The sequence below is a fragment of the Orbilia oligospora genome (genome assembly GCF_000225545.1).
Source record: "Orbilia oligospora ATCC 24927 unplaced genomic scaffold scaffold00188, whole genome shotgun sequence".
Taxonomy (NCBI): domain Eukaryota; kingdom Fungi; phylum Ascomycota; class Orbiliomycetes; order Orbiliales; family Orbiliaceae; genus Orbilia; species Orbilia oligospora.
In genome coordinates this window covers 420,270-432,900 of record NW_011645745.1, presented here as the reverse complement: position 1 = coordinate 432,900, position 12,631 = coordinate 420,270, and the positions used below count along the sequence as shown (strand labels likewise).

At 47.5% G+C, this 12,631-nt stretch overlaps 1 protein-coding gene across 1 annotated transcript; it reads left to right on the top strand.

Annotated features, from left to right (window-relative positions):
• Positions 1-728: 728 nt before the first annotated feature.
• AOL_s00188g135 (uncharacterized protein) lies at positions 729-12,157 on the top strand (the record flags this gene model as incomplete). The annotated part of the gene is made up of 12 exons (XM_011128383.1): positions 729-858; positions 1,022-1,027; positions 1,115-1,707; positions 1,776-2,180; positions 2,248-2,586; positions 2,647-2,948; positions 6,151-10,064; positions 10,460-10,670; positions 10,774-10,942; positions 10,994-11,339; positions 11,398-11,601; positions 11,655-12,157. The coding sequence occupies 12 exons, from the start codon at positions 729-731 to the stop codon at positions 12,155-12,157; spliced, it is 7,122 nt and encodes a 2,373-aa protein (XP_011126685.1).
• Positions 12,158-12,631: the final 474 nt, after the last annotated feature.

Genomic DNA, 12,631 nt, shown 5'->3' with positions numbered 1-12,631 from the left:
TGTCGAGTATCCGTACATAAGTACTTACATACTTAAGGACGTACAGGGAAGCTCAGGAGGGGGACGGTAGACCGTACTATCAATACACACTTGACCCCTCCTTTCTTGTCATTCTAATCCCGTTCCGACATCGATCGAAACAATCGCAACGTCAAGAGATCTTTCTATACAATTTTTACAGCCTCATCGGCTTCCCTGTTCTCATTATTGCATTGTCGTTTGTGAATTGTATTCGTATCGGACGAGGCTATCAACAATTAACAGTTAACAGTTAACAGTTACAAACCCTGGCCACATTTGTGCCGGATCCAGCAGCCTCCAACCTGCAGCCCCGTAAACCCACAGCCGGACACTGACAGACACAGACACAGACAGACACACAGGAAAACAACCACATTCTGCCTACCATCCTGCCATCCTGCCTGCTTGATTGCTTGCCATCCATCCATCCATCCATCCATCCCATCTCTTCGTTTTATCTTCTCTTCTTCCTCTTCCTCTTCTAATCTCTCTCTCTCCCGTCACCATCATCACCATCATCTTCTCTATCGCATCGTCGTCGTCGTTATCGTCGACTTTCCGTCAAACTGTCATCCCGTAGTCACGTAAACACTCCCCCCAATCCCAGCTCCGAAAACATCAAACCTACCCCCAACACGGACCTAACCGCGCACCTCCCATACTTACCTGGCTCCTTTCCAACCCCGACCGACGAAGAAACCCCAAAGATGTCCGATCCATCGATCGTTGAGGAAGATGGCTCAAGGGGCATGAGATCCGGTTCCGTCGCCGGAGCTTCTACGGGTTCTGCCGCTGCTGGTGCACCTCAGGAAAGACAACAAGACAGACTTATCGTCGGTGTCGACTTCGGGACAACCTACAGGTAATTCACTCCCCCCCCCCTTTTTTTTTTTTTCTCTCTCTCTGTCTTTTTGCCTGACCGTCTGGACTGTTTTCTGTGTTGTATAAAAATCTATATATAAAATGAGCTGTATGCTAACATTTATACATCATCTTTTAGTGGTATGTATTTATAGCTCCAATTAAGCTTCAAAACCTTCACAATTCTCCCGATATAAATTTCTAACTCCGACATATTTTGAAAAACACACAGGCGTCGCAGCAGTCTACACCTCCACACCCGAAGATGTCGAAGTTATCAAAACCTGGCCGGGAGGCAACGGCATCACATCCGACAAAGTCCCCACTGAAATCTCCTATATAACCCCTCCGGGCGCCACGAGTGTCCAAGCAAACAAATGGGGCTTCCAATTCAAACCCGAAGAAGAGCGTCTTCGCTGTATCAAGCTCTTCTTGGATCGAAACCAAAAACTCCCTCACTTCGTCTCGCCGCTCGAAACAGCTGCCCAGCTTCGCAAGTACAATAAGAATGTAGTCGATGCCGTTTCCGATTATTTGACCGCTATATACAAGCATACCATGGATACGCTGGGAAGACGGTACGGTGATAGTTTTATGGCTAGTACGAAGGTGGAGTTTGTGCTCACTGTTCCAGCGGTTTGGAGCGATGCGGCGAAAAACGCGACTTTGCAGGCAGCAGAGAGGGCAGGGATGGGTAACAGGCACGATTTGAGACTTATTAGCGAACCTGAGGCGGCTGCCGTGTACACACTCAAGGCGATCCAACCGAATCATTTGAAGGTTGGGGATAACTTCATTGTGTGCGATGCTGGTGGTGGTACAGTGGTATGTTATCCCATATTAAACTTCATGGGTTGGTTATGATAGACGGGTACTAATGGGGAGGAAAACAGGACTTGATTTCTTATAAGATAACGCAAATCTCGCCGCTGAGGGTAGAGGAGTCTGCAGTTGGTACTGGTGGGCTCTGCGGGTCTGCCTTTTTGAACTATAGGTTCGAGGACCACGTTAAATCTAGAGTCGGAACTTCGGTCTACAATGCCATGAAACCACGGACAAGAATGATGGGATTGAAGTACTGGGACGAATACGTCAAACGAAACTTCAATGACGAAGATCAAGAGCTTCCTGTTCCATTCCCTGGATTGGTGGATAACGAGGAGGCGGGTGTAGAAGGTGGCTTCTTGGTCTTGACGAGAGAGCACGTGAGAGACATCTTTGAGCCTATCATCAAAGAGGTTGTGGAACTCGTGGAGGGCCAGGTGGAGACTATAAAGAGGAGAGGCGGGGCAATTGCAGTATGTATACAAAAAAAAACGTGGGTATTGTTTGTCACACAGGACCATGCTGATCAAAAACGTGTAGGGCATTGTGTTGGTTGGTGGTTTTGGCCAGTCGAACTACCTGTATAACAGGTTGAAGAGCCACTTCAATGCGGCGCCACCGCCTTACTCCGAGCGGCCGACGAATCATAGCATCGTGGAGGTCATGCAACCTGTGTATGCATGGACTGCCGTGGTGCGTGGAGCTGTTCTTCGTGGATTGGAAGGATCTATGGTAGTCAGTCGACGATCGAGATGGCATTACGGGACTAGTTACGCTACAGTCTTCGACGAAGAGAAACACCCTATATCAGATCGATATTGGTCGCCATTATGGGAGCGGTGGATGGTTAGTGACCGAATGCAGTGGCACATTGCGAAGGTATTTTTGTTCGGCCCCAGCGGATTCTGTGACATGATAACTGACAATAATACAATATAGGACGAGAAAGTATCAGAACGCAAAGCCGTGTCATTCCACTACACCCGCAATTTCAGGCCGGGCCAGTCATTGATAGTAGAAGATGACTTGATCGCCTGCGACATGGACGTTGCACCTGACTCGATGAAGAAGGGGCTTATCAACGTGTGCACGTTAACAACGGACCTTAATGCGGTTCCGAAGTCGCTGTTTACGAGACTGACGACGAGCAAGGGCATTGAGTTCGATAATTTGGATTTCACGTTAGATATGACAATCGATTCGGCAAGTTTGATCTTTGAGTTGAAGGTGGATGGGGTGCCGTACGGGAAGGTTGTGGCGAAATTTCATTGAGCCCTCCTTTATTTCTTTCTTTCGTTCTTCATCCTTTAATGACCTGCACATGCGAGTACCGATGACAGGGGAGGGATTTCCAAAAAAGAAAGGCTTTAAGGCATTTAGTACTGCTATCTTTTGTTTTGTTTTTGCGTCTGGATTTTATACCCTTTTCCCCCGTTCCCTTTTTTCTTTTTGTTTATTTCAGAGTGCTTCCCCCCCCTTCCTCACTCTTTTCGGTTTGATGATGATGTGACAGGAGGCTAAACGGCGATGAGATATCGATGGAGCAGGGAGTGTTTAGCTTTATTTCTCAACCGAGATCATGTGTGAATTGTATGATGGAGTTGGTATTTGGATATTATCATTATTAACTTTACTACTACTAGCTATTTGATGCATGTATTAGCGATTCTTTGGACAAGTAAAAAAAAAATGATGTGTTCCTTCTCAAAGTTCGCGATGTCATCGATGTCATGGGATTTGTGTCAAAGCATATACCTGAATTCATATCGTAGGTCTAGGCATCTATACTGGGGGGTCATTGAAGGCCCACAGCGAGGTTCTACATCCCCTCTTTAATAATCCCGACAAAAAAAAGGTTAATTATAAAGGAAGGGAATTAATTCTCAATTACGGTATCTCAATGCGATCCGTATATTTTTCTCTTTCTTTCTTTCAATTCCTCCCTGAGAGATTACTTCGGTATAGTCAGTCAGTACTTAAGGAAGTATTTTATACAAGTCTGGTGTATTTTCCCAAACCGGACGAACAGCCGTCGATAACCTAGGTCTATAGAGCTCCAAAAGCCAATCGATCAGGGGAGGGAGGGTGTTTGGCTCAAAGGCTTGTTCGAATCCCCCATCTGATAATCGAAACCTTTGAATAAACGAATGACATTGACGCACGTAAAGAATATTAGTGTGCCGTTTGTGGCATGTAGAACGGGAGGGGGATGGATGCAAGCGATCCCGATAGATAGATGGATGGATCATGGATGGATGGGTGGATGTCATGCCATCGTCTCGCTCTCAGTAAGAACCTAGGCAGTTACTTACTTACCTACCTCGTGAGAGGAGGAATTCGAAGAGGAGGAATTCGAAGAGGAGTTCCACGGGAGGAAAGCGTGTTGGTCCGCGATAGGCGAGTGTTGCTGATTCGACAATTAACCCGACTGACCGACCCTTCTTTTTCGATTTTAACTTCTTCGGTCATCAGCTTTGGGAAAACAGAAGAAGTGAAAAAAAAAGAGCTCATGTGAACTCGCTACCCGCTTTGGACATCTGGGATGACAGGTATGTATTGTTACTCGGGTTCAATCAATCTACAGGGTTCTTTTTGTCCTCTGTGTTTCTCTTTCTTTCTGGCGTACTTACTATGCTTATTATGTACAGAATTCTGTATCTCATGCCGCCATGCATACTACCGTCTTTAGGGTTACAATCATCATCTCTCACAAGAAGGGGACTTGACGCAGGACCAAGTAAACGGCCGTGAAACCCGCCAGCCAATGCGATGGCCAGGACGGGTGGTTAACCTGTATCACGGGGAGGGGAAAAGCTATGAAGCGCTATCCCGGCAGGAGCTTAGCCCTTTCGTGCAGCAAACAGCAACCGGACAAGCAACGAGAGCTTAAGCAGCTAGCCTGACCTATACACACACACACTAACGAGCTACCCCCCGCCGCCGCCCCAAAAGTAAAAAAAACCCACTTTTCTATATGTGGGTGTATGTGTGCTTTTGATATGTAAGTACTTCGTGGTATGGTATCTGGGATTTATGCCGGGTTTGGAGGTGGTGATGGTGCTGGTCCGCCCTGGAAGTTTAGGTCAGTTCCTCCCATTATAATCCCACCCGGATGGCTTAGTACTAGTATGGTATGTCTGCATGGATGTATATGTATACATGCATGTTATATCTATCTGAACGGTACTTTGATAGACGCCCCCGTTTCTGCTGCTGACTTACTTAGTCGATATCCCCTTGTTAACTGATTGTCTCCTGACGGGATAACTCCTCCAAAGGTCTCATACCGCACCCGTCCTTAAACCCCCCAATAAGCGGGGAACGGTGCCAAAAGAGTCCTGAAGGGGCGGACCCTCCCCTCGCTCGCTCGCTCGTTAGTTCCAGGGCAAGCACTGTCCCGCCCTTTTTCTGAACGGTCTGGTCTTGCAGGTTCCCCGTCTGTAGGTTTTATATTATGAGGTTTAGACACAAGACCTTCCCTCTATCAAAAACTACGTATACGCACCAGAACCCCGCGCGCAAGAGCAAAGAAGCACGAGAATAAGACATTTGAATGCAGAAGTCCCTTCTTCCCCCTTGCTGAGGGCATTACAGCAAGCATATCGAGCAGACCTATCAAGCAAGCAAGCAAAGCATTACAGCACGCAGAAAAGCACAACAGCGAAGTCTGACAGGCCCACATCTTTCATCCCCTTGCCCATCGTACATATCAGCTACTACACAGCTGAGTTGTTCGTGCTTTTTGGATTGTTAAGAGAGGGAAAAAAACACCGTACGCCCTTTTTTTCTCTCGATTTTCAATCTTCATAATTCTGGACGACGACGATTTATCTGAGGGGTCTCTTCTTATTTTTTGGTATACTTTGATATACTTTTTTGATGCTTTTTTTCTCTACAAAGATATATTAGAATCTTCACTAGAGATTTTTTTACCTACACGCCGCCAATCCAACTTTTTTTTTTTTTTCCTGTTCGATTTCTCTCGCAGAGAAGAGGACGGGTTTTCTTGCCATCTATAGCTCCTCAGGCTCCTTCTTCCCACGGCCCTTGTAGATTCTTGGTTGTTTGACCACCCAAGCCAATACCTCACTCAGCCAGCCCAGCCAGCGTTGATATCATATGAAAAGAACCTGTTCACCTAGCTTCCCGATTCTTTTTCTTTCCAAACTTCTTATCCTTTAAATGGTATTCTGAGAGAGAGAGAGGTCTCGAATTCCAGTGCCTGTTTGAAGGCGTTCAGAAGGTCAATTGGCGTGATCCTTCCGAACATCTTCGAACTATAGTGTACTGAAACTTCATATCCTCTAACCCACCCCGCCTTCCTCTCTCTTAACTTCTCTCCTTCCTCCTCACCCCTCACTACTTCTGGGAGGGATACTCTATTCTTTCTTCTTTCCCCCCACCTCATCCCCCCAGCTCGAATTAGAAAGGCCTGCAATATAGGGGACCTTGCAACCCCTCACTAACCCTTCTCAAATCCTCAACCGTGACTTCCTACTCTCAAGAACCGTTTTACGGGGGTGCAGGTTGGAGACAACAGCAGGGCACAGGTTATCAACAGTCTGCAGTCCCACCTTCGCCTAGTACTTACTCACCTTCCTACCGAGGTGGAGGAGGAGGCGCCGCCGGTGGTGGTCCAGGCGGGTACGACGACTACGAACCCTCCAGCGTCGGTTCCTCCTACTACGACCCTTCAGCATATGGGGGCGGCGCACCCGAATATCATTACCTATCCAGCAGTAACCAATCCCAACGGGCTTCTCAGCCCAGATCTAGAAATCGAAGCCAGAGCCATACCCAACGAGAGGGTTCCGGTGTTGGAGGAGGAGGAGGCTCTGGTGGCGCCGGCGGCTCCGGTGTAGCTGGTTCTGGTTCTGGTGCTGTTCCTTTACCACCCCGTGCTTCAACAATCCAGAGCCAGCACGCACAGACACATCATAGATCTCACTCATTCAGTAGTGCTTCCGCAAATCCCAGGTTAAATATCCATACCCAGGATCCCGCGGCCCACGTTCATACCCCTCGTCACGGAGGTGCAGAAGATCCTTGGGCGACTCCAAGGCCAGGTAGACGAAGTTTTACACAAAGAGACGCTTCGGATCGTGAAAGGGAGACCGTAAGGGAGAAGAGTCGTCAGAAAGGTCCTCCTTCTGGGGATTTCTTCCCCCCCGGGGCGGCTGCTCGTCTCTCTGAGATCATCCCCGCTCCTACCCCACCTGTACCTGAATATATCAACAAACGGGAAAGACGGTCAAGAAGGACGACTAGAACCTCACAATCTTCAGTAAAATCTCCATTATACGAAGACTACGTTTCATATACCGGCGGTGAAAGCGCATTCGAAGAACCTATAATCCCTCCACCCGCACCGGCCCCACCAAGCCGTCCCGAATCCGTCGATCCAGACGAACTAAAACGTCGCGATAAGGAAAAACGTCGAGAAGCCCGTGAAGCCCGCGCGAAGGAACAACGTGAAAAGCTAGCAAAACAAGAAGAAAAGAACCGCCAGAGGGCTGAACGTAAAGAACGTAAACGAGCTGAACGGGAAAATTCCTTCGCCTCGGAAACTTCCACCGACCCTTATTCTTACCAACCACAATCGGCTGCTACTAGCCATTACTCGGCCTACGGCGAGTCTCCGTACGGAAGCTATACTACTCCTGTTGTTGACCCTTATCAAACTGGTAGTCACGGTTCTCAGCACGGTTTCCCACCCCCTATTCCACCCGCTTATCCTTATATCCCTAGTGACGCATACGCCGCTCCACCAGTGGTCGGGGCAGAAGCGCCCTTTGGTTTCTCAGACCCGGCAACTACCTTTGTCGCACCGACATATGCACCCACCCCCCCACCTCCACCAACATTAACCCCATCCCCACTCCAAACAATCCAACGTGAGGGCTCCCGTGTCAACTCCCCTCTCCCCAGAAAAACAAGAACAAGCAGCGGTTCAACCGAACTTCCAAGACCTCGACGAGGAGACTCAAAAGGCGAAGAAGATTACTACGCCGGTAGCGTAAAGGGTTCAGACTACGAAGGCGGTACAACCGGCCGAAAGGCCTCAAAGAGTAGACCTTCAAAACTCGCAGCAGAATACGACAGCGGGCGTTACTCCCCGCGTCCACCATTCAAACGTCGAGGCTCGAACGTTCCTTCCGAAAGAGACCCAAGTGATATCATCGAACGTCGAGGAACTCCAAAGTTGAACATCAAGGCCATCGAAGCCCCACCACCACCACCACTAACTCGACATCGTAGACGTAGAGAATCAGATTCATACCACAGCGTTAGAGACGACGGTGATAGCGAAGGTAGTACCGCACCAATTGCAATCCCAGGCGGCGATTCACGAAAGCCTAGAAGAAATAAAACTCTTCCTACCCTCGACACTTCTCGTGCATATAGTCCTAGCGCACAAGGTAGCATCCGTCGGCCACAAAAACTACTCGAAAAACCGGGCAGGAGGTATAGCTCCAACTCTTCTCGACCGAATTCAGTCGCAGATTCATACTCCAGATCTCCAGAGGAACTTACAGAGGAAAGCGAGAGCGAGGAAAGTGAGAGCGAATCCGTTAGTCATACCGATTCTGAGGACGACGAAGGGACAGTACTCGGCACTCCAGAGGTTGTTAAGACTAAACAGGGTATCAAACCCTCTCAAATTTCGGTAAAGAAAGGGTCTGGAAGGAGTTCTAGGAAGGAATCGAGGGGATCTCCACTTGCTATCACCTGGGGCGGTGAGGACATCGAAGAAAAGCAACAACGGGATAAAGAGGACGAAGAGGAAGCTGCAGCTGGAAAGAAGAAGTCGAAGCGAACTACTACTAGCAAACGAAAGAAGCATCAGCTTTCAGTCGAAACCAGGGCGGACGACGAAGATCAACCAGCGGAGGAAGTCGAAGAAGCAGAGAAACCTCGAAAGCCACGCAAAGCTAAGAAATCAAAGTCAAAATCAAAGAAGGAGAAAACCCCAGAACCGATCAACGAGTCAGCTATCACCGAAGAATCAGAGGCACCAAACGACTCTCAAGCCGTTGTAAGCGACACCGAAGAGGAAGGGAAAAAAGCAGAATCCGAATCCGAACACAGCATCAAAATCCTATCTCCAAGTTCATCGGACCACTCCCCAAAAACTCGTAAATCCAAACGAGCCCAAGAAAGATCCGCATCCCCAAACCCTCTTTTAAATATTCCAACATCCGTATCTCGTCCCCCATCCTCCCACGGAAGCCGCAGGCGCAGAAGAAGTAGCAAGAAATCCGCAACTCCACCACCACAAAGCCCCACCAGCCTCTCCCACAGCGAGCCGAGCATCAAGAACAACTCAGACTCATCCGAAGAATCCGACTCCAGCAGCAACAAAACCGACGCCGAAAACGAAGTCGCTCAAAACTCCCAGGCTCTACCCATAGCTATTCCGGGATCCGCCCCAAGATCAAGAGCATCCACACCGAGTGCCCGCTCCCCAGCAACCAAGAAAACAACCCCTCTCCTTCGCGCATCTACCCCCGTAAACCTCCCAAAGCTCCCAACTCCGACTGGTAGTATCAGCGGTAGCCTTAGACTTGCAGGTGCCCCAAGAAGGCCACTCAAGAGATCTCCTATTTCGGGTATCTCCCGCGCTCTATCGCCTTTAGCAGCCGCAGCCGCAACTACTGCACTCGCAGGCACAGAGATCGAAGCAGCCCTTGAGAAGTCGAGAGAGGAAGCGTCTGGGACAAGCGAGGAAGAAGATAAGGCCAAAGCAGGAGAGAAGTCTGCCTCCGAAAGCGACACCGAGGGGTCTGATAAAGGAGAGGACAAGCCACCAAGCCCTACCGAAGAGGGTGTCGAAAAGGCCGAAGAGAGTACTTTAGAAGTCTTCGAGCTTGTGGACCCAGAAACACCGGTAGCGGGTAAAGGCGAAAAATCCTCATCTGAGGAATCAAGCTCGGAAGACGAGCACTATAAATCAGCGTCAGAAATCGATACGGAAGATAAAAAGCTTCCAGAAGGGCTTCCAGCAGCAGATCAGGAAGAAGCAGAAGCAGCTCCTGAAGAGCAAGCCGAAACTACCAGATCGGCCACGAAGCCTGAGTCTGTGGACTCATCTTCTGAAGAAGAGTCAGATAAAGAAGGCACCGCAAAGAAAGAAAAACCTACATCTGCTGCACATAAAGACGACCCTCTTGCATTTGGGGACGAGAAGGAAGAATCCAGTGAGGAGTCAAGCAGCGGGAGCGAAGGATCACATTCGGATTCTGAGGATAGCTCCAAGAGCTCTAAGGATCTGCCAGACACAAAGTCAGCCAAGAGTTCCCGACGTAATAGCGTGGCAAGTAGGGCAAGCCGGGCTAGCTCTAATATGAAACGTAAAGGTAAGCTTTTTAATATTTCTTTTTTTCTTAATTTTGTCATACCGGATTTTTGCCGTTTGGTTTCGCTTGCATATAAAGTCGAGTTGGTGCGATATCCAAGACTTTAGAAACGAAATGTGTGGTGGGTTTGTGGTTTTTTTCTTTTTGGTCGTTAGTGTGTGGATCCATTGCCTGTTGGCAAGCAAGGCTGGCAATTTTGTTGCTCCCATCTACAACATAGCCACTATATCAGCCCACACACAAACCCAAGAACATAAGAAAGAAGTAACAAGCAATAAGCCTTTTCATAAAAACAAAATTAAAAATGAAAATGATGAAAGAGACAAACACGGCTTCCGATATTGTCTCACCCCCACAAAACCAAGAAATGGCAGAGCTAAATTCTTCAACTATAGATCCAACATCACCAACTGGTTCGAGCATTCGCCGAGGTTCAATACCCGAGACAACCACCCGAGGAGCCTCCTCGGATGCAGATAAAGACGAGGATATAGTTAGTCCCGTTACCGCATCTAGAGATCTCGACGGAGATATTTCTATGCTCGACAATTTACAGGATATGGCTGAGAATATTGTTGCTCAGTTGTCAGGTGGAGCGAAGGAGGAGTAAGTTGTTATTCTTTTTCCCTTTTTGGATTTTTTTTGTTGCTTTAGAGATGAATCTCGAAGAAGTGAAGAAAGTTGTACTAACGTTGTTTGGGGGGTTCAGTTTTGAGGATATGTTGAAGAAGTATAAGCGAGATGTTGAAATTCTACGGAGTGCATGTGACGACGCTATTAAAGAGCGGGATAAGCTTAGTAAGAGGCTAGATAAGGCTGATAGAGCTTACGAGAGGAAGGATAATGATCTTAAGGATGCAAAGAAGGCATATGATGACGTAAGTTATTACCTATACCATCGACCTTATCAAAGACTAACATGATTACAGCTGAGTCGTCGAGTCGATGACCTTCGGGGACAGCATGACATGGACGTTAAGCGCGCCATCTCAGTGCGTGACAAGGACTGGGATAAGACCTGGACAGAGAAAAACAAGCATCTGATCAAAGATCTTGAGCAAGCGAGAAGCCAACGCCATTCGCTTGAGAAGATCATTGCTGAGAAAGATGAATTGGTTTCTGAGCTTGAGGAACAGATTCAAAGACTTAAGCATGATATCAGCATGAGCACTCGCACAGAGGCCCAGAAGACCGATGATCTGTTTAATCAGGAAATTGGGGATCTGTGGAGAAATATGCAGCAGTGGGTGTTTTTGAACTTCAAGGGCAAGATTAGTATGTACCTCCCACCTCTCTCTTTCCGTTTGGACAATCTTTATTAACGAACAACTAGATTTCGACGGTCTACCTGAAAGCGTGCAATTAACACTTTCCACTGTCACAAACGGCAATCCAAAACTCATCCTTTCCAAAAAGATATTTGTCATTTCCGCCCTTATCTCAAAATACCTACTTGACCATGTCTTCAACGCCTATATGTACGGTATGACCCAAGAAACAAATGACGGTCTCGCCGCTCTTGAGCAATACCTAGCTTGTAAGTTATACTTCAACTACATCCCCTCATCCTACCAAGCTAACATATCCTAGCCCTCTCCGACGCCCCCTCATACGACGCCGCAATCAACCGCTGGCGTGCCCAAACCCTTACCATGATCAGAAAGCACTCCATGCCAACCCTTGGAAACGCGCCACTCGCCAGCGCCACCAAACTCTCCACGACCGAAGCATTCCTAACCACCTCCCTCGAAGACCTACTTCTCCACCTATCCACCGCCCTAGCACCCCTCGGTCTCTCGACAGCATCCGAACCCCGAGAAAAGCTACGAAGTATTCTCGAAACGGCAGCAGGGATTGCAGTTGATTTGAGAGTTCAGAGAGCACGGTTCGCGGTTAGTCCGGTGAATTTGTTGGGAGAGGAGTTTAATGCCGAGACGATGGATGATCTTGATGGACATGAGGATGAGGATTCTAATGGACGGAAAGTTGCGTGTGTGGTTTGGCCGGCTGTGTGGAAGAGTGGAGATGAGAATGGGGAGAACACGCATTTGAGGAATTTGATTTATAAGGCGCAGGTATTTTTGGTTGATTGATCTTTTTGATATTTGATGATTTATTCCTCTTTTTTTTTTCTTTTTTCTTGATTGATTGGATGACTTTTTTTTTTCTTGATTGATTGGATGATGAGCAATGAGTTTATATGTCTTCTTTCCCCCTTATATGGATTTTTTTTTTTTATATAAATATTTGGACTTTCTTTTTTTTTGGTGGTGATGATGATGATGACGATGATGATGTTATGTGGGGAAGAAAGGAGGGATATGTGATTATTTTATATTTTGGAATAATTTATTCTATATTCTTCCGAATGGAACTAGGTATCATATTCATATATACCCTATATCTATATACCATAGTCCAAGTAAATATAACAATTCTCCAGGAGGGTTTAAGGTTTGGAGTAAAAGGTTCTTAATTCACTGTCTTTCCGGCCTCGTCGACCAATTCCAATTCCGTATCATTGGATGTGGCTTAAATAGTATGAGTACTTGGGAGTATATATATAC